The following is a 25,186-nucleotide window of genomic DNA, read 5'->3' as shown; positions in this document are numbered from 1 at the left end:
TCCCACAATTCCTAACAGCTTATCGGCTGTTAGGAATTATGGGAGTTGAAGTCCAAAACACCTGGAGGGCCCAAGTTTGCCTGTGGCTGCCTTAATCCCATTTCCAAAACTCTTGATGATATTTTACCAATCTCAACTTTGGAGGAACATCTGGAGATGTTTCAAGCCAACTAGGAAGATAGATTGTGGTGAAGTGTAAATTTTTAACTTGCAGTTATGTATAATTATAGATAGACGTAAGTATTTAAAAAGTAAGTATTTAAAGTAGCATAACTAAGGGGGATGGAAGCCAGCTCAGCTCCTGTTGAGCTGGGTTGCCATGGAAACAGGGGCGGAGCCAACTGCCACTTGGCAGGGCAGCCATTTTAAAACAGTTTGTCTGTAGTCAGCGAACTACAGGAGAGGTTGGTTCGTGTGTGTGTTGAGAACCAGGAAGGTGATCTGTAGTTTAAAAACTACAGGGAGGGGCTGATTCTATAGTAGTGAGAATCAGGTAGGTTTTGGCTTTTAGCCTGAATAGTTTAAATAAGTCGACTTATTTATATTAATAGTTAGTGTATGAGAGAAAGGGCGAGAGAAACCCAGTGAGAATCTCTATTGTAACAGAAATATCACAAAGAAAGAATAAGCTTGTAACTGAAGTAACCTATTAAGGAAAGAAACACAGTTTGAAGAAGAATAAGTTTGAAACTTGTTTAGTGAAAGGAAGAGTCCTTTCCAGAGTTGTTTCAGAAATGTTATAAATGTAACCTATGAAGATATGTGCCTCTAAGACAGTGGTTCTCAACCTGGGGTCCCCAGATGTTTTTGGTCTATAACTCCCAGAAATCCTAACAGCTGGTAAACTGGCTGGGATTTCTGGGAGTTGTGGGCCCAAAACATCTGGGAACCCCAAGTTGAGAACCACTGCTCTAAGAGTTAAGAAACATTGAAACCATCAAGCTCCTTATACATTTCCATAAACTTGTTACTGTTTTTCCTAAAGCCCCGTCTCTGTTACAATTCCTTTCCAAGTTAAGTCACGCTACACATAAAGAAAGACCAATTTAATATCACTAGCTATTAGCTACGCTATTAAATTAATAAACCCTTACAAAGTGGTGGCTCCTTTAGAAACTCTTTACAAATTAGTGGCATCGTTATAAATTGGTGAAATCTTCACGAAATCTTATAGAATCATAGAATCATAGAATCAAAGAGTTGGAAGAAACCTCATGGGCCATCCAGTCCATCCCCATTCTGCCAAGAAGCAGGAATGTTGCATTCAAATCACCCCTGACAGATGGCCATCCAGCCTCTGTTTCAAAGCTTCCAAAGAAGGAGCCTCCACCACACTCTGGGCAGAGAGTTCCACTGCTGAACGGCTCTCACAGTCAGGAATCGTGTTCAGATGGAATCTCCTCGCTTGTAGTTTGAAGCCATTGTTCCGCGTCCTAGTCTCCAAGGAAGCAGAAAACAAGCTTGCTCCCTTCTCCTCCCTGTGGCTTCCTCTCACATATTTATACATGGCTATCATATCTCCTCTCAGCCTTCTCTTCTTCAGGCTAAACATGCTCAGCTCCTTAAGCCGCTCCTCATAGGGCTTGTTCTCCAGACCCTTGATCATTTTAGTCGCCCTCCTCTGGACACATTCCAGCTTGTCAATATCTCTCTTGAATTGTGGTGCCCAGAATTGGACACAATATTCCAGGTGTGGTCTAACCAAAGCAGAATAGATTGAGTAATTTAATATAACTGATGTTTTTTCTTTGGACCGATAGGAAAACACCGAAAATCAGGTCGAGATGTGGCGGTGAAAGTCATAGACAAGCTGCGCTTCCCAACAAAGCAAGAGAGCCAACTGCGCAACGAAGTCGCCATCTTGCAGGTGAACCTATGGCGACTCTATGGTAGCAATGTTTCCTTAGAGGAGGTTTCCCATTGCTTTCTTATGAGGTTGAGAGAGTATGACAAGCTCAAGGCCAACACTATATTATATTATATTATATCTCAATGGCATGGGGTCCAGAGCCCAGTTGTAGTCCTCCCGGAGTCTATAAATCATCTTTGCAAATTTTCACTGGGAAATTTGTAATACTGTTTAGATTTAATGCTGTTTTAATGTTTGCATATTGGTATCTTGTAAATCGTATGCTGATGCTTTGTGTTTCGCTGCTTTGAGTCTCCTTTGGGAGACATAAAGCAGAATATAAATAAATATAACAATAATCTATACACATATAGATATACAAATCTCTATAAATAAAAATGTAATGTTCGTTTGTGGGATTAACAGAACTCAAAAACCACTGGACGAATTGACACCAAATTTGGACACAAGGCACCTAACAACCCAATGTATGTCCTTCACTCAAAAAATTGATTTTGTCATTTGGGAGTTGTAGTTGCTGGGATTTATAGTTCACCTACAATCACAGAGCATTCTGAACCCCACCAACGATGGAATTGAACCAAACTTGGCACACAGTTCTCCCATGACCGATAGAAAATACTGGAAGGGTTTGGTGGGCAGTGTCCTTTGGTTTTGGAGTTGTAGTTCACCTACATCCAGAGATCACTGTGGACTCAAACAATGATGGATCTGGACCAAACTCCACACGAATACTCAATATGCCCAAATGTGAACACTGGTGGAGTTTGGGGAAAATCGAATCTTGACATTCGCGAGGTGTAGTTGTTGGGATTTATAGTTCACCTACAATCACAGAGCATTCTGAACCCCACCAATGATAGAATTGGGCCAAACCTATCACACAGAACCCCCATGTGGGCCACAGCAAAGCGTGGCAGGGGATGACTAGTATATCTATATATTTGTATATCTATATATAAATATATAAATATTTATATATTTAAATCTTTATATTTAAATATCTAAATCTATATAAATAAAAATGTAATGTTCGTTTGTAGGATTAACAGAGCTCAAAAACCACTGGACGAATTGACACCAAATTTGGTCACTATACCCCTAACAGACCAACGAGTGACCATCACTCATAACACACCCACCCACCCCCCCCCAAAAAAAAACAGTGGAAAGGACTTAAAACCCAAATATGCTAAATGATTAAAAGCTAAATGACAATACAGAAAAAGGAAGGAAGGGGAGAGAGAGAGAGAGAAAGAGAGGAAGGAAGGAGAGAAAGAGGGAGGGAAAGAAAAAAGTGAAGGGAGAAGGAAGCATGGAGGCAAAGAGCGAAAGAAGGAAGGAAAGAGGTAGAGAAGGAAGAAAGGAGAGAAATAAAGAAGGAAATGAACAAGGGAGAAGGAAGGAAAGAGGTAGAGAAGGAAAGGAGAGAAGGAAAGAAAAAAGAGAGGGGAAGGAAAGAGGGAAAGAAGGAAAAAAGAAGTGAAGAGATAGAGCAGGAAGAAAGAGAAAGGGAGGGAAGAAAGAAGGAAAGAGAGAAGGAAGGATGGAAGCAAAAAGCAAAGGAAGGAAGGAAAGAGGTAGAGATGGAAGGAAGGAGAGAAGGAAAGAAAAAAGGGAAGGAAGGAAAGAGGGAAAGAAGGAAAGAAAAGGAAGGAAAGAGGTAGAGCAGGAAGAAAGAGAGGGAGGGAAGGAAAGAAAGAAGGAAAGAGAGAAGGAAGGATAGAAGCAAAAAGGGAAGGAAGGAAGCAAGGAAGGAAGGAAGGAAGGAGGTAGAGATGGAAGGAAGAGAGGGAGGGAAGGAAAGAAAGAAGGAAAGAGAGAAGGAAGGATAGAAGCAAAAAGGGAAGGAAAGAGGTAGAGAAGGAAGAAAGAGAGGGAGGGAAGGAAAGAAAGAAGGAAAGAGAGAAGGAAGGATAGAAGCAAAAAGGGAAGGAAAGAGGTAGAGAAGGAAAGAAGGAGAGAAGGAAAGAAGAAAAGGGAAGGAAGGAAAGAGGGAGCAAAGGAAGGAGGGAAAGGAGAGAAAGAGGGAGGGGAGGTTGGCCACAGCAATGCGTGGCAGGTGCAGCTAGTATAAGATATACAAATGCGTATGTGTGTATGTGGCAGAGGCATTTGTGCCCATTTCCTATGTTCGATTTAGTTGGGACTGCTGCAAATTCCATCATCTATCATTATTGTGGATGGGGATGAATGGGACTTGCAATCCAAAAGCATCTGGAAGGCTCAGTCCCCTTCTAAACCACCCTGTAATCCAGTATCTGATCCCAAGTCGTCTGCTTTGAACTGGATTATTATGACAGCATTGGCCCATTGAATCCCATTCTAGGATCAGAGACTGGATTATATAGAAGGCAGTGTAAATCCAGCCTCCCTCTTCCCCATACGATTATGAATTGCCGTTCTTTCTTGACTACAGAGTCTGAGGCACGCTGGGATCGTGAACCTAGAGTGCATGTTCGAGACGCCCGAAAAGGTCTTTGTTGTGATGGAGAAGCTTCACGGCGACATGCTGGAAATGATCCTGTCTTCAGAGAAGGGGCGGCTCCCCGAAAGAATCACCAAGTTCCTGATCACGCAGGTAAACACGAAAAAGGAAATACTAGGTTCTTGTGGGTTTTTTCGGGCTATATGGCCATGTTCTAGAGGCATTTTCTCCTGACGTTTCGCCTGCATCTATGGCAAGCATCCTCAGAGGTAGTGACTTAGGATGCTTGCCATAGATGCAGGCGAAACGTCAGGAGAAAATGCCTCTAGAACATGGCCATATAGCCCGAAAAAACCCACAAGAACCTAGTGATTCCAGCCATGAAAGCCTTCGACAATACGAAAAAGGAAATACTTGGGTTGTTGTCAGTTTTTTGGGGCTGAATGACCACATTCCAGTAGCATTCTCTCCTGACGTTTCACCTGCATCTGCGGCTAATGGCATCTTCAGAAGTTCTGTTGGCACTGAAGCAAACAGCTCGCTCTCTGTGTGTGTGTGTATATATATATATACACACACACACACACCTATGGAATAATGTTCAGGGTGGGAGAAAGAAGTTGAACCCTTTTCAAGTGTTAATGTTGCAGTTAGCAAACTTGCATAGCAATGAGTTGCCACGAAGCTGCAAAGTCAATCAGTGAGGGTATTTGCATAGGGGTAGCCTGACCTTTGTTGCTTGGAGGCATCCTCTGTTTGAGAAGTGTTAACTGGCACTTGATTGTTTCCTGCCTGGAATACCCCTGTTTTCTGAGTGTTGTTCTTGATTCTGGATTTTTTTTAATACTGGTAACTCCAAACAGTAAATAATCAAGTGCCAGTTAAAACAGAGGATGCCTCCAGGCAACAGAGGCCAGGCTACCTCTATGCAGATACTCTTACTAATTGACCTTGCAGCTTCATGGCTACTCAATGCGATTCAAGCTTGCTAACCGCAACATTCACCCATGATTCACACAGACAAGGGTTCTTTCTCCCATCCTGGACATTACTCCACAAATATATTATTTATATCTATATCCATATTTATCTATCTATACATACACATACACTAGCTGTCCCCTGCCACGCGTTGCTGTGGCCCAGTCTGTGTATATGTCTTATGTGTGTGTGTATATATGTATGTGTGTATATATTTGTGGTTTTGTGTATATCTATCTATCTATCTATCTATACATACACATACACTAGCTGTCCCCTGCCACGCGTTGCTGTGGCCCAGTCTGTGTATATGTCTTATGTGTGTGTGTATATATTTGTGTATATGTGTATGTAAGTGGTTTTGTGCATGTGTTGTAATATATATTTTATTTTTTGGCTTTTTAAGTCTCTTCTATTGTGTTTTTCAGTGTTTTTATGAGTTGGCCTAATAGGTGAATTGTGTCCAACTTTGGAGTCAATTCGTCCAGTGGTTTTTGAGTTATGTTAATCCCACAAACTAACGTTACATATATACACATACACACACTCCACTTGTCTCATTTCCACATAACACTGAAGATGCCATTAGCCACAGATGCAGGTGAAACATCAGGAGAGAATGCTGCTGGAACATGGCCGTGCAGCCCAAAAAACTCACAGCACCTAGTGATTCTGACCATGAAAGCCTTTGACAACACAAAAATGCTTTTTTCCCCCTCTATCTGTGCATTGTGAAAGAGGGTGCAATTCAGATAGTAACCTCTAGGTGGTGGTAGAGACTAATGTTACCATAGTCATGATTCCCAAGCTTTGGTCCTCCAGATGTTTGGTACTTCATTTCCCAGAATTCCTAGCAATTGGCCAAGCTGGGTGGTGCATCTGGGAGTTGAAGTCCAAAACATTGCAGGAGGATATCCTTTCTGCATACAAGGTATTCTGTATATGGGATAAATTACACTATGTTCCTGGGTTATCAGTGTCATTTCCTAATTGGTTCTATCATCAAAACATGGGGAAAGTTTATTAAAATGCAAAAACTTTGTTTCTGCAGGAAGGACATCCTGCAGCATATTTAGCTATAGGTTTTTAATTAATATTTCATAGAGTCTCAACCAAATCTACATATTTTTTGCTACGAAAACAAAGTTTCTGGAGTAGAACAACTATTTTCAAAGTAAGAACCACACAATTAAATAGGAAATAAGACTTTCAAACTACGAACAGAAGATTTATTTTGCTACCTAGTGTTATTTTATTTAGTTCTGCCCTTTTGTACAATAGACTCTCAGTTAACTGACACAGATTGGTAGACGCCAGATAAATATAGTTTGTGGTTGCTTGATGAAATAATAATAATATTTATTTATTTATTTACAACATTTAGGTGACACAGAGCGGCTTAAAAGATATATATACATACAATATATTATATTATTAGCATAGCAGAATATCAGTATTATATATTACTATATTGTACTACACCATTATATTGTAATATTATGTGTAATATAAATATATATAATTATAATATCATATTATTAGTAGTAGTAGTATAATATTGTATTACATTATAATACTATAAATATTATATGTATATACAATATATTATATTATTAGCATTGCACAATATCAGTATTATATATTACTATATTGTACTACACCATTATATTGTAATATTATTAGTAATATTATGTGTAATATAAAATATATAATTATAATATTGTATTATTAGTGTAATATTGTATTACATTATAATATTATAAATATTATATGTATATACAATATACATATATTATTAATATAGCACAATATCAGTATTATATATTACTATATTGTACTACACCATTATACTGTAATATTATTAGTAATATTACATGTAATGCAAAATATATAATTATAATATCATATTATTATTATTATTGGTATAATATTGTATATATACAATATATTATATTATTAGCATAGCAGAATATCAGTATTATATATTACTATATTGTACTACACCATTATATTGTAATATTATTAGTAATATTATGTGTAATATAAAATATATAATTATAATATCGTATTATTATTATTGGTATAATATTGTATACAATATATTATATTATTAGCATAGCAGATTATCAATATTATATATTACTATATTGTAATATATCATTATACTGTAATATTATTATTACATGTAGTGTAAAATATATAATTATAATATTGTATTATTATTAGTGTAATATTGTATTACATTATAATATAAATATTATATGTATATACAATATAATATATTATTAACATAGCACAATATCAGTATTATATCTTACTATATTGTACTGTATCATTATACACTAATATTATTAGTAATATTACGTGTAATATTACTAATAATAGGTGACTGTGTAGCCCTATTCTTGATCTGCATCTTCTCCTGCAGTGAGGGCATTGGTTTCCAGGTGGAAGGCGGTCTCGGTCGGGCATGGCTTGATGCGCCTTCCTCTTGGCACGCTTCTGTCTTTTGTCCTCCACTCGTGCCTCTTCAAATTCTGCAGCACTGCTGGTCACAGCTGACTTCCAGCTGGAGCGCTCAAGGGCCAGGGCTCCCCAGTTCTCAGTGTCTATGCCACAGCTTTTAAGATTGTCTTTGAGCCCATCTTTAAATCTCTTTTCCTGTCCTCCAACATTTCGTTTTCTGTTCTTGAGTTCGGAATAGAGCAACTGCTTTGGGAGACGGTGGCCAGGCATCCAGATAACATGGCTGGTCCAGCAAAGTTGATGGCGGAGGACCATCGCTTCAATGCTGGTGGTCTTTGCTTCTTCCAGCACACTGACATTTGTCTGCCTGTCTTCCCAAGGGATTTGCAGGATTTTCCGGAGGCAGCGCTGATGGAATCATTCCAGGAGTTGCATGTGACGTCTGTAGACAGTCCATGTCTCGCATGTGTATAGCAGGGTTGGGAGGACAGTTGCTTTATCAACAAGCCCCTTGGTCTCCCTACGGATGTCCTGGTCCTCAAACACTCTCTGCTTCATTCGGAAAAATGCTGCACTTGCAGAGCTCAGGCGGTGTTGTATTTTAGTGTCAATGTTGACGTCTGTAGACAGTCCACGTCTCGCAGGCGTAGAGCAGGGTTGGGAGGACAATTGCTTTATCAACAAGCCCCTTGGTCTCCCTACGGATGTCCCTGTCTTCAAACACTCTCTGCTTCATTCCGAAAAATGCTGTGCTTGCAGAGCTTAGGCGGTGTTGTATTTTAGTGTCAATGTTGACGTCTGTAGACAGTCCACGTTTCGCAGGCATAGAGCAGGGTTGGGAGGACAATAGCTTTATCAACAAGCCCCTTGGTCTCCCTACGGATGTCCTGGTCCTCAAACACTCTCTGCTTCATTCGGAAAAATGCTGCACTCACAGAGCTCAGGCGGTGTTGTATTTTAGTGTCAATGTTGACGTCTGTAGACAGTCCACATCTCACAGGCGTAGAGCAGGGTTGGGAGGACAATTGCTTTATCAGCAAGCCCCTTGGTCTCCCTACGGATGTCCCGGTCCTGAAACACTCTATGCTTCATTCAGAAAAATGCTGCACTCGCAGAGCTCAGGCGGTGTTGAATTTCAGTGTCAATGTTGACTTTGGTGGAGAGGGGGCTGCCAAGGGAGCAGAAAAGGTCAACATTTTCTAATGTTACACAATTAAATTGTATTTCTGGCATTGGAAAGGGATTGGCTGGTGAATGCTGGAAGAGCACTTGAGTTTTCTCGATACAGTAAATAATACCAATCAGGACAAACTTAACCTAATGTAACATTTCCACTACAAATTGATTTTTATTTCTGTTTAAAGTATTATTTTTTTCGATTCCCTCCCCCAGTGCCGGTTAATTAAGAGTCTACCTTGTTTCCATTTTTATTACATTTACATATTATTCTTCTTATTATTCTTTCTTGTTTAACTCTGACATCCTTTTGTCGGTGCTTTTGTATCAGTAGGCATTCTTAAAACAGCTTTCTCTCTCTTGTCCCCTTCCATATTTTGCTCTCCTTCTTCAGATCCTGGTAGCCTTGCGTCACCTGCATTTCAAGAACATTGTGCATTGCGACCTGAAGCCGGAAAACGTCCTTCTGGCTTCAGCTGAGCCTTTTCCCCAGGTAAGGAGGCATCAATACTTGTCTATAGGACCATTGGGAACATAAGGATCACCGCAGCTTGGGAGTGATCCTGGACTCATCGCTGAGCCTGGAAGCCCAGGTCTCAGCGGTGGCCGGGAGAGCTTTTGCACAATTAAAACTTGTGCGCCAGCTGCGCCCGTACCTTGGGAAGTCGGACTTGGCCACGGTGGTCCACGCTCTCGTCACATCCCGATTAGATTACTGCAACGCACTCTACGTGGGGTTGCCTTTGAAGACTGCTCAGAAACTCCAACTAGTCCAGCGAGAGGCAGCCAGATTGCTCACCGGGGCGTCATACAGGGAGCATACCACCCCCCTGTTGTGTCAGCTCCACTGGCTGCCAATCCAGTTCCGAGCACAATTCAAGGTGCTGGTTTTGACCTATAAAACCCTATACGGTTCCGGCCCAGTGTATCTGTCCGAACGGATTTCCCTCTACGTCCCACCCCGGAGCCTAAGATCTTCTGGGGAGGCCCTGCTCTCGACCCCGCCTCTATCACAGGTGAGATTGGTGGGGACGGGGAGCAGGGCCTTCTCAGCGGTGGCCCCCCGCCTATGGAATTCTCTCCCCGGGGAAATCAGATCTGCAACTACGCTCCTTTCCTTCAGGAAAAAACTAAAAACATGGATCTGGGACCAGGCATTTGGACAAGCGGGTAAATAAAGAAGAACTCCACTGATGGCTAGGAAATGACTAACGGATTGGTTATATGGAACTCTGGAATCGAAACGCTGATTATAAGAATGACTTTTATATGATGTTTATATGATGTTTATATGATGTTTATACAATGTCTTAGGTACCAGTGCGGATGTTTTATTATGATAATCGTTTTAATTGTATTTGTATATCGTTCTTTTATATTTTTGTATACTCTGTATTATTATGTATAGGCATCGAATTCTGCCTTTTTTGTAAGCCGCCCTGAGTCCCCCCCTGGGGGTTGAGAAGGGCGGGGTATAAGCACCAGTAATAAATAATAAATAAAAAATAAATAAGGAATCCTGTAGTGCAGTGGTTCTCAACCTTTCTAAATCCGTGACCCCTAAATACAGTTCCTCATGTTATGGTTGCCCCCAAGCATAAAATTATTTTCATTACTACTTTAGAACTGTCATTTCACAACTGTTATAAAACATAACGTAAATATCTGAAATGCAGGATGTATTTTAATTGTTACAAATTGAACCTAATTACAGCATAGTGATTGATCACAAAAACAATACGTTTGGGGGAGTATGGACAATGGATGATGGGATTTGCAGTACCTCCAACCAATTCCGCTCTGACTTCCACAGACCACTGAGATGTCAGAGTTTGGGGGTGCGCAGCAGAAGGATTGCTAGATCAGTAGACACTGTGTTGTAAAGTAAGGACTCTGCAGGCTTTCAGTTACAAGAGAATCTAAGTTTTACTAAGCACATTCAAAAGACACGTCTTACTACAGCGAGCTACAATCAGGAACTAGTCAAAACGAAAGTCTCTTCACATCTGCTTATTTCTCTTCTCTCTCCCTGAGACAGAATACTCCCTTCTGTTCCCAGCAAGAGCAAACATTATCTCACTTCTCTCAAGCTTACATAATCACAGCCTCATTGGAATAAACATTCCTCACAGCATTTCTAATACACAGTAGAATCCATCTTGGAAATACATAGAAGCACATTTAAAAACACACATACATATCTAAATTAATCCTGACATGAGACCCCCCCACAAATTACAGAACTGGACCAAACTTGGCACAGAGAACCCACATGACCAACAGAAAATACTGGAGGTCCCCAAACGGAGAGGAGGAGGAGGAAGAGCCCAGAGGAGAAGGGCAAATGCAAGCCTCGCTGCTTCTGCTGCCCCACGCTCCTCTCGCCCTTATCGAGGCTTCCACCAGCGGCAGAGGCCTCAAAGGGGGCGAGAAGAGGGTGGTACAGGGCGGCAGAAGCAGCGAGGCTCACCTTCCTTCTCTTCCAGGGTCTTCCCCCTCTATGTTTGGAGGTCCCCAAAAGGAGAGGAGGAGGAAGAAGAGCCCAGAGAAGGGTGAAGGCGCCAGCTGCGCCCGTACTTGTGCGCCAGCTGCGCCCGTACCTTGGGAAGTCGGACTTGGCCACGGTAGTCCACACTCTGGTTACATCCCGTTTAGACTACTGCAACGCTCTCTACGTGGGGTTGCCTCTGAGGACTGCCCGGAAGCTTCAATCAGTCCAACGCACGGCAGCCAGATTGCTAACAGGAGCAGGGTACAGAGACCATACGACCCCTCTGTTACGCCAACTCCACTGGCTGCCTATCAGCTTCCGGGCACAATTCAAAGTGCTGGTGTTAACCTATAAAGCCCTAAACGGCGCCGGCCCAGTTTACCTGTCTGAACGGATTCTCCCCTATGAACCATCAAGGCTACTAAGATCTTCTGGGGGGGGGCCTGCTCTCGGTCCCACCACCTTCACAATCGAGATTGGTGGGGACGAGGGACAGGGCCTTCTCTGTGGTGGCTCCCCGGCTTTGGAACGCCCTCCCACTAGAGGTTAGATCTGCCCCCTCCCTCCTGACGTTCAGGAAATCGCTAAAAACATGGCTCTGGAGGGTGGCATTCGAAGACTGATCCTAGAACCTTCCCTGTGATGACCTATGATGAACTGTGACTATGAATTTGTTTTTGACTATGACTGGATTGACGATTTGGCATATTGTAATGATGTAATGATGATGTTTTTATTGTACTAAGTTGTACTATTTTAATATGTTTTGACCTGTAATAGTTGTTTTATATGATTGTATTTGATATGCACTGTAAACCGACCTGAGTCCCTCGCCGAGGTTGAGAAGGCCGGTATAGAAATCCTCTAAATAAATAAATAAATAAATAAAGGCAATCCTCGCTGCTCCTACTGCTCCACGCTCCTCTCGCCGTTTTTCGAGGCTTCCACAAGCGGCGGAGGCCTTGAAGGGGGTGAGAAGAGGGTGGTCCCAGGGCCTGGCCACTATTTCGGGAGTCGGAGGGGGCGGGGCCAGAAGGAGGGAACCTCACGACCCCTCTGAAATGGCCAGGCGACCCTTCGGGGGGTCGCGACCCCCAGGTTGAGAACCGTTGCTGTAGTGCAATGCCTTCAATCTTTGACTAGCATATATACCTGGCCTTGCCTAGGTTTGCATTTTTGTTGTGGCTTACTCTTTCTTTCCTTCCTACCTCCATTTGACTCATATATTTTACCCTCTTTTTTCCTTTTCTTTCCATTCTATACTTTGTGAATCTTTCCTTCCTTCCTCTCCTTTCTTTCCTTCTTTTTCTTTCTTTCCTCCCTCCTTTCGTTCTTTCTTTCTTCCCTTTCTTTCTCTTGCCATCTTTCCCTTTCTTTCCTTCCCCAACACCATTTCCTTTCTTTTCCTTCCTTTCTTTCTATTCCTTCTCCCCTCTTTTCTTTCTCTTCCCTTCTTCCTCTTCCTTTCCTTTCCTCCCCTCATAACTTTCTGTCTTTTCTTTCTCTTCCTTCCCTCTTTCTTCTTTCTTCCCCATCCCCCCCTTTCTCCCTTATCCCTTCTCCCTTCTTTTCTTTCCCTTCTTTTTCTTGTTCTTCCTTTCCTTCCTGTCTCCCTTGTCTTCATACACATCTATTCCTTTGTTGTTGTTTTTTGTTTCCTTCTATTCTAGGTGGGAAAGTGGTGTTTTTATTTTAAATTTTTAAGTTGGATAATGAAGGGTCTGTGTGCCAAGTTTGATCCTGATCCAACCAGCCATGAAGGAGCCTTTGTGGTGCAAACATATATGCATAATTTTAAAAGTATAGATACTAGCTTAAGTATCTAGCATTACCCAAGTTTGCATTTTATAATGGCATTTATTAATAAAATATAATTGCTTGTAGAGATTACTCTATGAGCAGACTGAAACTCAAAGCAGTACTTTCTCTGTCCCTCAGGGAATGAGCACAGTTGGCTGGTTTAGGTCTTTACGGCAACCCTCTAGTGGTCTCTTGGAGTAAGAGCTGGCTCTTTCTTGTGACCCTTCAGTGATCTCTTGGAGCAAAAGCTGGCTCTTTCCTGTGGTCTGTTAGGTATTTCTTGGAGTAAAAGCTGGCTCTTTCCTGTGACACTTCAGTGACTTCTTGGAGTAAAAGTTGGCTCTTTCCCACAACCCGTCAGTGACCTCTTGGATCAAAAATTGGCTTTTCCTCCGCAACACTTTAGTGCCTTCTTGGAGCAAAAGCTGGCTCTTTCCCGTGACACTTCAGTGACTTCTTGGAGTAAAAGTTGGCTCTTTCCTTGAAACACTTTAGTGCCCTCTTGGAGCAAAAGCTGGCTGTTACCTGTGACACTTCAGTGACTTCTTGGAGTAAAAGTTGGCTCTTTCCCATAACCCTTCAGTGATCTCTTGGAGCAAAAACTGGCTTTTTCCTGCAACACTTTAGTGCCCTCTTGGAGCAAAAGCTGGCTCTTTCCTGTGACACTTGGAGTGACTTCTTGGAGTAAAAGTTGGCTCTTTCCCATAACCCTTCAGTGACCTCTTGGAGAAAAAACTGGCTTTTTCCTGCAACACTTTAGTGCCTTCTTGGAGCAGAAGCTGGCTCTTTCCTGTGACACTTCAGTGACCTCTTGGAGCAAAAGCTGGCTCTTTCCTGTGACGCTACCATAAGATTCTGGGACAGGCATGGGCAAACTCAGCCCCTCCAGGTGTTTTGGACTTTAATTACCAGCTGTTAGGAATTGTGGAAGTTGAAGTCCAAGACATCTGGAGGACCTAAGTTTCCACAGGCCCACTCTAAAGCCCCTCTCCCACCACCCACCTTTCTGCAGGTGAAGCTGTGCGACTTTGGCTTTGCCCGCATCATCGGGGAGAAGTCCTTCCGGCGCTCGGTGGTGGGGACCCCGGCCTACCTGGCCCCCGAGGTGCTGCTCAACCAGGGCTACAACCGCTCCTTGGACATGTGGTCCGTGGGGGTCATCATGTACGTCAGCCTCAGTGGCACCTTCCCCTTCAACGAGGACGAGGACATCAACGACCAGATCCACAATGCCGCCTTCATGTACCCCCCAAACCCCTGGCGCCAGATCTCCGTCGGGGGTAAGCAAAAGGGTTAAATAGACTTGTGGTGTATTTTTTTGTTTACAATCAGGACAACAAAAGGTGAAGTAGGAAATGGGGCTGCCTTCAGTCCCATCCAAGTACGAGCCAGGGCTGACCCTGCTTAGCTTCCAAAATCTGTCACATGATTATAATTACGAGAATATTATTTCCCTCGACTAGCGTTGTAGTATGGTTCTATTTGCTGGTGGTCACTTTTCCCATCCTTTTTCCTTCTTCCCTCCTGCAGCCATTGACCTGATCAACAACCTGTTGCAGGTGAAGATGAGGAAACGCTACAGCGTGGACAAGTCGCTCAGCCACTCTTGGCTACAGGTAACTTAAAGGAGTCTCTCTCTCTCTCTTCTAAGGTTGATTGGCTGGCAATGAAAAGGTTAGAATCAATGGAAGGGGGGCCCCAAAGGTCATCTAGTCCAACCCTTCTGACGTTTAGGAATACAGAACTAAGACACCCCCAAGACCTTCAAGGATGGAGACTCCTTTAAGGCTCTTTGTTCCGTTATGTCTTTATAAAATATATAATATCTATAGCATCTTGAGGATTACAACTCCCTAAATCCTCGGCCAGAATCTTATCTACTATACATACTCGAGTATAAGCCTAGTTTTTCAGACCTTTTTTTTGGGCTGAAAAAGTCCCTCTTGACTTATACTCGAGTCAAGATTATTTATTATTTTACTCTGTTATAAATACTTAATAAATGTATTATTATTATTACATTTATTATTTTACTTTATTATTGTTGTTATTAGTACATTACTTTATCGTTGTTGTTATTATTACATTTATTATTTTACTCTATTTATTATTGTTATTATTACATTTATTATTTTACACTATTTATTATTGTTATTATTACATTTATTATTTTACTTTATTATTGTTGTTATTATTACATTTATTATTTTACTTTATTATTGTTGTTATTATTACATTTATTATTTTACTCTATTTATTATTATTATTATTATTACATTTATTATTTATTATTATTGTTATTATTACATTTATTATTTTACTCTATTTATTATTATTATTATTACATTTAGTATTTTACTCTATTTATTATTGTTGTTATTATTACATTTATTATTTTACTCTATTTATTATTGTTGTTATTAGTACATTTATTATTTTACTCTATTTATTATTGTTGTTATTATTACATTTATTATTTTACTCTATTTATTATTATTATTATTACATTTAGTATTTTACTCTATTTATTACTGTTGTTATTATTACATTTATTATTTTACTCTATTTATTATTGTTGTTATTAGTACATTTATTATTTTACTCTATTTATTATTATTGTTATTATTACATTTATTATTTTACTCTATTTATTATTATTATTATTACATTTAGTATTTTACTCTATTTATTATTGTTGTTATTATTACATTTATTATTTTACTCTATTTATTATTGTTGTTATTAGTACATTTATTATTATACTTTATTGTTGTTATTATTACATTTATTATTTTACTCTATTTATTATTATTAAATTTATTATTTTACTCCATTTATTATTGTTGTTATTATTACATTTATTACTTTATTCTATTATTGTTGTTATTATTACATTTATTATTTTACACTATTTATTATTATTGTTGTTATTACATTTATTATTTTACTTCATTATTATTATTGTTATTATTAAATCTATTATTTTACTTTATTATTGTTATTATTACATTTATTATTTTACTTTATTATTGTTACTATTACATTTATTATTTTACTTTATTGTTGTTGTAGTTATTACATTTATTATTTTACTCTATTTATTGTTGTTATTACATTTATTATTTTACTTTATTATTGTTATTATTACATTTATTATTTTACTCTATTTATTATTGTTATTATTACATTTATTATTTTACTCTATTTGAAAAGCGGTATACAAATACTGTAAATAATAAATAAATAAATGTCATTAATTGTGGGAGTTGAAGTCCGAAACACCTGGAGGGCTGAAGTTTGCCCAGGCCTGACCTATCTTCTTTCTCTCTGTCTGTCGATTCTTTCCTTTACCTGTCATTCCATATTCTTGTTCTACACCGAGACGTCTCGATCCCTTTGGTGTGTACCCTATATTTTTGCATTTCATTCTTATTGCCTAAGCTGTGCATTTCTGACTCTTGTATTTCTCTCGTTTGGCAATAGGATTACCAGACGTGGCTGGACCTCCGGGAGCTGGAGAGCCGGATGGCGGAGCGCTACATCACCCACGAAAGCGATGACGCCCGGTGGGAACAGTTCGCCGCCGAACACGGCCTCCCGTACCCAGAACGTTTGCGAGTGCGGCGCTTGGAGGAAGAGGACGAGGAGGAGGAAGAAGAGCAGCAAGAGATGGAGGTCAAGGGCTTGGCCGACCGAGTCAGTGTCCTCTGAGCTACTTTGGCCATTGGACTTCTCATTGACAACAGCGACACCTGCTGGCAACCTGTGGAATAGGGGAAAAATCTGAATTGTTTAACCTTCGACATTACAACACAGTGCCAACTGCTGGCAACCTGTGGAATAGGGGAAAAATCTGAACCTTCGACATTGCAACACAGCGACACCTGCTGGCAACCTGTGGAATAGGGGAAAAATCTGAACCTTCGATATTGCAACACAGCGACACCTGCTGGCAACCTGTGGAATAGGGGAAAAATCTGAATTTTTTAAACCTTCGACATTGCAACACAGTGCCACCTGCTGGCAACCTATGGAATAGGCGAAAACGCTGAATTTTTTAAACCTTTGACATTACAACACAGTGCCACCTGCTGGCAACCTGTGGAATAGGGGGAAACGCTGAATTTTTTAACCTTTGACATTGCAACACAGCGCCACCTGCTGGCAACCTATGGAATCGGCGAAAAAATTCTGATTTTTTTTAACGTTCGACATTACAACACAGCACCACCTGCTGGCAACCTGTGGAATAGGGGAAAACTGAATTTTTTAACCGACATTAAATCTGAATTTTTTAACCTTCGACATTGCAACACAGCACCACGTGCTGGCAACCTGTGGAATAGGGGAAAAATTCTGAATTGTTTAACCTTTGACATCGCAACACAGCGCCACCTCCTGGCAACCTGTGGAATAGCGGAAAAATCTGAAATTTTTAACCTTTGTCATTACAACAGAGCGCCACCTCCTGACAACCTGTGGAATAGGGGAAAACTCCGAATTTTTTAACCTTTGATATCGCAACACAGCACCACCTGCTGGCAACCTGTGGAATTGGGGAAAACTCCAATTTTTTTAACCTTTGACATTAAATCTGAATTTTTTAACCTTTGACATTGCAACCCAGCGCCACCTGCTGGCAGCCTGTGGAATAGGGGAAAACTCCGAATGTTTTAACCTTTGACATTAAATCTGAATTTTTTAACCTTCGACATTGCAACCCAGCGTCACCTGCTGGCAGCCTGTGGAATAGGGGAAAACTCTGAATGTTTTAACCTTTAACATTAAATCTGAATTTTTTAACCTTTGACATTGCAACACAGTGCCACCTGCTGGCAACCTATGGAATAGGGGGAAAATCTGAATTTTTTAGCCTTTGACATTAAATCCGAATTTTTTACTTTTGTAATTTTTTTTGTAAACACTCCATTGCTTTATCCTGGTGGAAGTGAAGGACCGAGGAACAATTCTCGAATGCTTCCACCGTGAAAGGGACGATATGGACAATCGGAAGCAAATTTGGAATATGACAATAAAAGGATCTTGATGGGTTTCAAGGACGCTTTTTTGCTTTTCTGTGGATGCCATTGAGATTACAAAAACAGTCCCATTTTTGGATTGCAAATCCCATAACCTGCAGATTTAGTTACTTAGGTTGCTTAGATTGCAAATCCCATGTTTTTGGATTGCAAAACCTATGTCTTCGGATTGCAAATCCCATGTCTTTGGGTTGCAAATCCCATGACCTGCAGATTTAGTTACTTAGGTTGTTTAGATTGCAAATCCCATGTTTTTGGGTTGCAAAACCTATGTCTTCGGATTGCAAATCCCATGTCTTTGGGTTGCAAATCCCATGACCTGCAGATTTAGTTACTTAGGTTGTTTAGATTGCAAATCCCATGTTTTTGGGTTGCAAAACCTATGTCTTCGGATTGCAAATCCCATGTCTTTGGGTTGCAAATCCCATGACCTGCAGATTTAGTTACTTAGGTTAATTGAATTGCAAATCCCATGTTTTGGGATTGCAAATCCCATGATTTCATTTTACAAGTCCCATGTCTTTGGGTTGCAAATCCCATGACTTGCAGATTTAGTAACTTAGGTTAATTGGATTGCAAATCCCATGTTTTTGGATTGCAAATCCCTTATTTTTTGGATTGCAAATACCACGTTTTTGGATTGCAAATCCCTTATTTTTTGGATTGCAAATACCACGTTTTTAAATTGCAAATCCCTTATTTTTTGGATTGCAAATACCACGTTTTTGGATTGCAAATCCCATGACCCGCAGGTTTAGCTACTTAGGTTGATTGGATTGCAAATCCCATGATGCATGGACGAGTAAAAATGCCAAAAAATTGAAGTTTCCGTAAGTTCGGAATGCAAGGCGATGGACGAAGTTTGGATGCAAGGATCTTGGAAGGTTTAGGAGTCAGTTTTTGGACCCCATAAAAAAATGCCGAAATGCTCACAAAAAGAACTATAAAAATGCCAAAAAATTATAAGTGCCAGTAAGTTCCATTTCTGGTCTATAATCAATGAAAAAGAGAGACGTTTTGGCCTCTTCTAAAGGCGAACCCAAGACCGGTTTGTGGGATTCTGAGCCAGGAACGATGGATGTCCGAGACTTCGAATACTTTGGCTTCCCTTCTTCTTAAGGGAGGTGATCACTATGGATTCTTTCAGCCTTGGCTTCCTGCCCTCTGACCCCCCAAACGGCGCATCGGCTCCGTCTCCGTGGAAGAAGGGAAGCCGGGCGGACGGCGCTCCAACAAGACTGGCTCCTTGTGCGGCAAACAAAGCTGGCTTTTCTTCCAGCTCCGAGGAGGTTTCGAAGGCGAAAAGCGCCTTGGCACCAAAAAGCATCGCAACGGCCAGCGAAGGAGCAAGGAAAGCAAATTGGAGGAGGAGGGGGGGATGCTTTTCTTTCTATCCTTCTTTTCCTGTGTGTGTTTTTTTTAAATAATAATAATAATATTGGAAGCCCCCCGTTGTCTGACTCCTTTGAAGAGGTCGCCGTCTCAGTAAGACTTCAGAAGATGCGAGAATAGGGTCGAGGGCGGGAATAGAGCAGCCCGTTTAATGCAAATTCCATGCTTTTGGATTGCAAATCCCATGATCTGCCAGTTTAGTCACTTATTTTGATTGGATTGCAAATACTATGATGTGTGGACTTGCAATTTAAGTTGATTGGATTGTAAATCCCATGTTTTTGGATTGCAAATCCCATGACCTGTGGATTTAATAATTTAGGTTGCTTGGATTGCAAATCCCATGACTTTTGGATTGCAAATCCCATAACTTGTGGATTTAATAATTTCGGTTGCTTGGATTGCAAATCCCATGTTTTTGGATTGCAAATCCCATGACTTGTGGATTTAGTTACTTAGGTTGATTGGGTTGCAAATCCCATGTTTTTGGATTGCAAATCCCATGACTTGTGGATTTAATAATTTAGGTTGCTTGGATTGCAAATCCCATGTTTTTGGATTGCAAATCCCATGACTTGTGGATTTAATAATATAGGTTGCTTGGATTGCAAATCCCATGTTTTTGGATTGCAAATCCCATGACTTGTGGATTTAATAATATAGGTTGCTTGGATTGCAAATCCCATGTTTTTGGATTGCAAATCCCATGACCTGTGGATTTAATAATTTAGGTTGCTTGGATTGCAAATCCCATGACTTTTGGATTGCAAATCCCATAACTTGTGGATTTAATAATTTAGGTTGCTTGGATTGCAAATCCCATGACTTTTGGATTGCAAATCCCATGACTTGTGGATTTAATAATTTAGGTTGCTTGGATTGCAAATCCCATGTTTTTGGATTGCAAATCCCATGACTTGTGGATTTAATAATTTAGGTTGCTTGGATTGCAAATCCCATGTTTTTAGATTGCAAATCCCATGACTTGTGGATTTAATAATTTAGGTTGCTTGGATTGCAAATCCCATTATCTGCAGATTTGGTTACTTAGTCTGATTAGATTGCAAATACCATATTTTTGGATTTGGTTAATTGGATTGCAAGTCCCATGTTTTTGGATTCTAAATCTCATGATTTACAGGCTTAGTTACTTAAATTCATCGGATTGCAAATCCCATGGTGTGTGCAATCGCAATTTAGGTTATTGGATTGCAGATCTCATATTTTTGGATTGCAAATCTCATGACTTGTGGATTTAGTTACTTAGGTTGATTGGATTGCAAATGTTTTTTATTGCAAATCCCATTACCTGAGGATTTAGGATTTAGTAATTTAGGTTGCTTGGATTGCAAATCCCATGTTTTTGGATTGCAAAGCCCATTATCTGCGGGTTTAGCTACTGCGGTTGATTGGATTGCAAATACCATGATATGTGGACTTGCAATTTAGATTGATTGGATTGGAAATGCCATGTTTTTGGATTGCAAATCCCATGATTTTGTACTGCAAATCCCATGACCTGCGGATTTAGTTACTTAGGTTGATTGGATTGCAAATCTCATGACCGGGGGTTTAGTTACTTTGGTTGATTGGATTGCAAATCCCATGTTTTTTATTGCAAAACCAGTAATTTGAGGATTTAGTAATTTAGGTTGTTTGGATTGCAAATCCCATGTTTTTGGATTGCAAATCCCATTATCTGCAGGTTTAGCTACTTCGGTTGATTGGATTGCAAATACTACGATATGTGGACTTGCAATTTAGGTTAATTGGATTGCAAATGCCATGATTTTGGAATACAAATGCCATGATTTTGGATTGCAAATCCCATGACCTGCGGATTTAGTTACTTAGGTTGATTGGGTTGCAAATCCCATCTTTTTGGATTGCAAATCCCATGTCTCTGGATTGAAAATCCCATGTTTCTGGATTGAAAATCCTCTGTTTTTGGATTGCAAATCCCATGACCTGCAGATTTAGTTACTTAGGTTGTTTAGATTGCAAATCCCATGTTTTTGGATTGCAAAACCTATGTCTTTGGATTGCAAATCCCATATTTTTGGATTGCAAATCCCATGACCTGCAGATTTAGTTACTTAGGTTAATTGGATTGCAAATTCCATGTTTTGGGATTGCAAATCCCATGATTTCATTTTACAAGTCCCATGTTTTTGGATTGCAAATCCCATGACCTGCAGATTTAGTTACTTAGGTTAATTGGATTGCAAATTCCATGTTTTCGGATTGAAAATCCCATAATTTCATTTTACAAGTCCCATGTTTTTGGATTGCAAACCCCATGTTTTGGGATTGCAAATCCCATTGTTTCATCTTACAAGTCCCATGTCTTTGGATTGCAAATCCCATGTTTTTGGGTTGCAAAACCTATGTCTTCGGATTGCAAATCCCATGTCTTTGGGTTGCAAATCCCATGACCTGCAGATTTAGTTACTTAGGTTAATTGGATTGCAAATCCCATGTTTTGGGATTGCAAATCCCATGATTTCATTTTACAAGTCCCATGTTTTTGGATTGCAAATCCCATGGTTTCATTTTACAAGTCCCATGTTTTTGGATTGCAAATCCCATGACCTGCAGATTTAGTTACTTAGGTTAATTGGATTGCAAATCCCATGATTTGATTTTACAAGTCCCATGTTTTTGGATTGCAAACCCCATGTTTTGGGATTGCAAATCCCATTGTTTCATTTTACAAGTCCCATGTCTTTGGATTGCAAATCCCATGACCTGCAGATTTAGTACTTAGGTTAATTGGATTGCAAATCCCATGTTTTGGGATTGCAAATCCCATGATTTCATTTTACAAGTCCCATGTTTTTGGATTGCAAATCCCTTATTTTTTAGGATTGCAAATACCACGTTTTTGGATTGCAAATCCCATGACCTGCAGATTTAGCTACTTAGGTTGAGTGGATTGCAAATCCCATAATGTGTGGACATGTTGCCTTAGGTTGATGTAACTCATGATCTGTGGACTTCCTGTCTTTGGTCAATTGGACCAATCTTCAATAGATAGTTTTATGGCAGGTGTGGGCCAACTTGGGCCCTCCAGGTGTTTTGGACTTCAACTCCCACAATTCCTAACAGCCGGTAGGCTGTTAGGAATTGTGGGAGTTGAAGTCCAAAACACCTGGAGGGCCCAAGTTGGCCCATGCCTGCTTTATGGGTTTGACCTCTCGTGAAAGCTTCCACCGGCCTTTGCACGCCCTCGTGCAACACAAGTGTGCCATTCACAATAGATGGTCTTTCTTTCCTCTCCCCCCCCCCCCACTTTAATTTCCATCCATCAAGGCCAGTGCTGCTATTCCTCACCATCGTCCTCCTCCACTGCCTGTCCCCCCCCCCTTTCCATTGTCATGGCTACCATCTTCTCCGTCACCATGGCTACCCCTCCTCGCACTATTATTATCACCACCATTTATAAAACCCCATTGTTGCCGCCTTTGCACTGTCAGGCCCATAACCCCCCCTTTTTTTGAACCTTCACCGAGACCCCCTCTAGGGCTCCCCAAAAGCGACATGTCATTACCTATCTATCTGATTTTCGATCCATCTTTCATTATTTTCCCTGATTATTCCATTTATCCTTATGTTGCCTGTCCAGTTTAATCTACTTCTTTATTGATCTGTCTGTCCAGTCGTTACCTTGTCTATTTAATTCATTAATCCATCATCTATGTATACCTTCCTTTGTTATGTCTCATCTATCTATCTATCTACCTATCTATCTATCTATCTATCTATCTATCTACCTATTCATCCATCTATCTATCTATCTATCTATCCCACATCTATTTCCTTTCTCGTATGTCTTCTCTTTCTCTCTATCCATCCATCCATCATCCAGTCTCTCTATCCATCCATCCATCACCTTGTTTATCTCTCATTCATTATTCTATTTATCCATCTGTTTACCTAATCATTCCTCTCTCTATCTCATTAATTATTCTATCATATTTCCATCTTTCTATCATCTATCTCTGGATCTATCTGTTTTATTATATAATCGCTCTGTCCATCTCTTATTCATTATCCTGTCTGTCCATTAAGCATCTTTCCTATCTATCTATCTATCTATCTATCTATCTATCTATCTATCTATCCCTCCCTCCCTCCCTCCCTCCCTCCCTCCCTCCCTCCCTCCCTCCCTATATCCATCCATCCATCCTTCCAGCCTTATATCCATCCATCCCTCCAGCCATATATCCATCCATCCATCCATCCATCCCTCCAGCCATATATCCATCCATCCATCCATCCATCCATCCCTCCAGCCATATATCCATCCATCCATCCATCCATCCCTCCAGCCATATATCCATCCATCCATCCATCCATCCTTCCAGCCATATATCCATCCATCCCTCCATCTCTCCAGCCATATATCTATCCATCCATCCATCCATCCATCCATCCATCCCTCCAGCCATATATCCATCCATCCATCCATCCATCCATCCATCCATCCTTCCAGCCATATATCCATCCATCCCTCCAGCCATATATTCATCCATCCATCCATCCATCCCTCCAGCCATATATCCATCCATCCATCCCTCCAGCCATATATCTATCCATTCATCCATCCATCCCTCCAGCCATATATCTATCTATCTATCTATCTATCTATCTATCTATCTATCTATCTATCTATCTCTATTTAATCATTTCCCACTGTCATTCATTATTCTATCAATCATCTGTCTGTCTGTCTGTCTCTCTATCTATCTTCTTTCTCTGTCTCTGTCTAATTATTCCCTTATCTGTCTCATTGTTCTATCTATCATTAATCAGTCAATCAATCAATCTGTTCATCTATTATCTATCTTCTTTCTTTATCTAATCTTATCTATCTATCTCTACTTAATCATTTTCCTCTGTCATTCATTATTCTATCAGTTATCTATCTATCAGTTATCTATCTATCTATCTATCTATCTATCTATCTATCATCTTCTTTACCTGTCTGTGTCTAATCATTCCCTTGTCTATCATTCATTATCCTATCTCTCCATCTATTTTCTGTATCTCCCCCTCTCTATTTAATCATTCCCTCTATCTGTTAATCTATCTATCTATCTATCTATCTATCTATCTATCTATCTATCTATATTATTTCTCTGTCTTATCATTTCCTTATCTGTCATTCATTATTCTATCCATCTAGCATCTATCTTCATTTTGAAAGCCCTATCTATCTTTCTAATAATTCCTCTGTCATTCATTATTCTCTCTCTCTATCTATCTATCTATCTATCTATCTATCTATCTATCTATCTATCCTTCTATCATTTATCTCTATCTGTCTCGCTCTCTAATCATTCCCCTGTCTTACTTGTCATTTATTATTCTGTCTGCCATGTATCTTCTTTATGAACGTTCTTATCTCTCTCGTTCTAATAATTACCCTGCCTGCCTGTCATTCATTCACATTTATTTCTATCCATCTAAGCTATCATCTTCTTTCTGTATGTCTCATCTGTCTCTCTAGTCATTAGCCTGGGTAATTTATCCCACTTTTT

General features: G+C 40.1%; 1 protein-coding gene across 1 annotated transcript in view; it reads left to right on the top strand.

Annotated features, from left to right (window-relative positions):
* LOC137094969 (serine/threonine-protein kinase D2-like) overlaps positions 1 to 19,699 on the top strand; it is a 55,024-nt gene extending 35,325 nt beyond the window's left edge. The window contains exons 13-18 of the mRNA XM_067461035.1: positions 1,761 to 1,867; positions 4,290 to 4,451; positions 9,316 to 9,414; positions 14,225 to 14,492; positions 14,743 to 14,828; positions 16,696 to 19,699. Of these exons, the coding sequence (XP_067317136.1) occupies positions 1,761 to 1,867; positions 4,290 to 4,451; positions 9,316 to 9,414; positions 14,225 to 14,492; positions 14,743 to 14,828; positions 16,696 to 16,923 (950 nt within the window). The 3' untranslated portion in view covers positions 16,924 to 19,699. The remainder of the gene's footprint in view (positions 1 to 1,760; positions 1,868 to 4,289; positions 4,452 to 9,315; positions 9,415 to 14,224; positions 14,493 to 14,742; positions 14,829 to 16,695) is intronic.
* The last annotated feature ends 5,487 nt before the right edge of the window (positions 19,700 to 25,186 follow it).

This window comes from Anolis sagrei, chromosome X (genome assembly GCF_037176765.1).
Source record: "Anolis sagrei isolate rAnoSag1 chromosome X, rAnoSag1.mat, whole genome shotgun sequence".
NCBI lineage: Eukaryota > Metazoa > Chordata > Lepidosauria > Squamata > Dactyloidae > Anolis > Anolis sagrei.
Note: the sequence above shows the minus strand (reverse complement) of the source record. Positions and strands in the feature narration are given on the sequence as shown.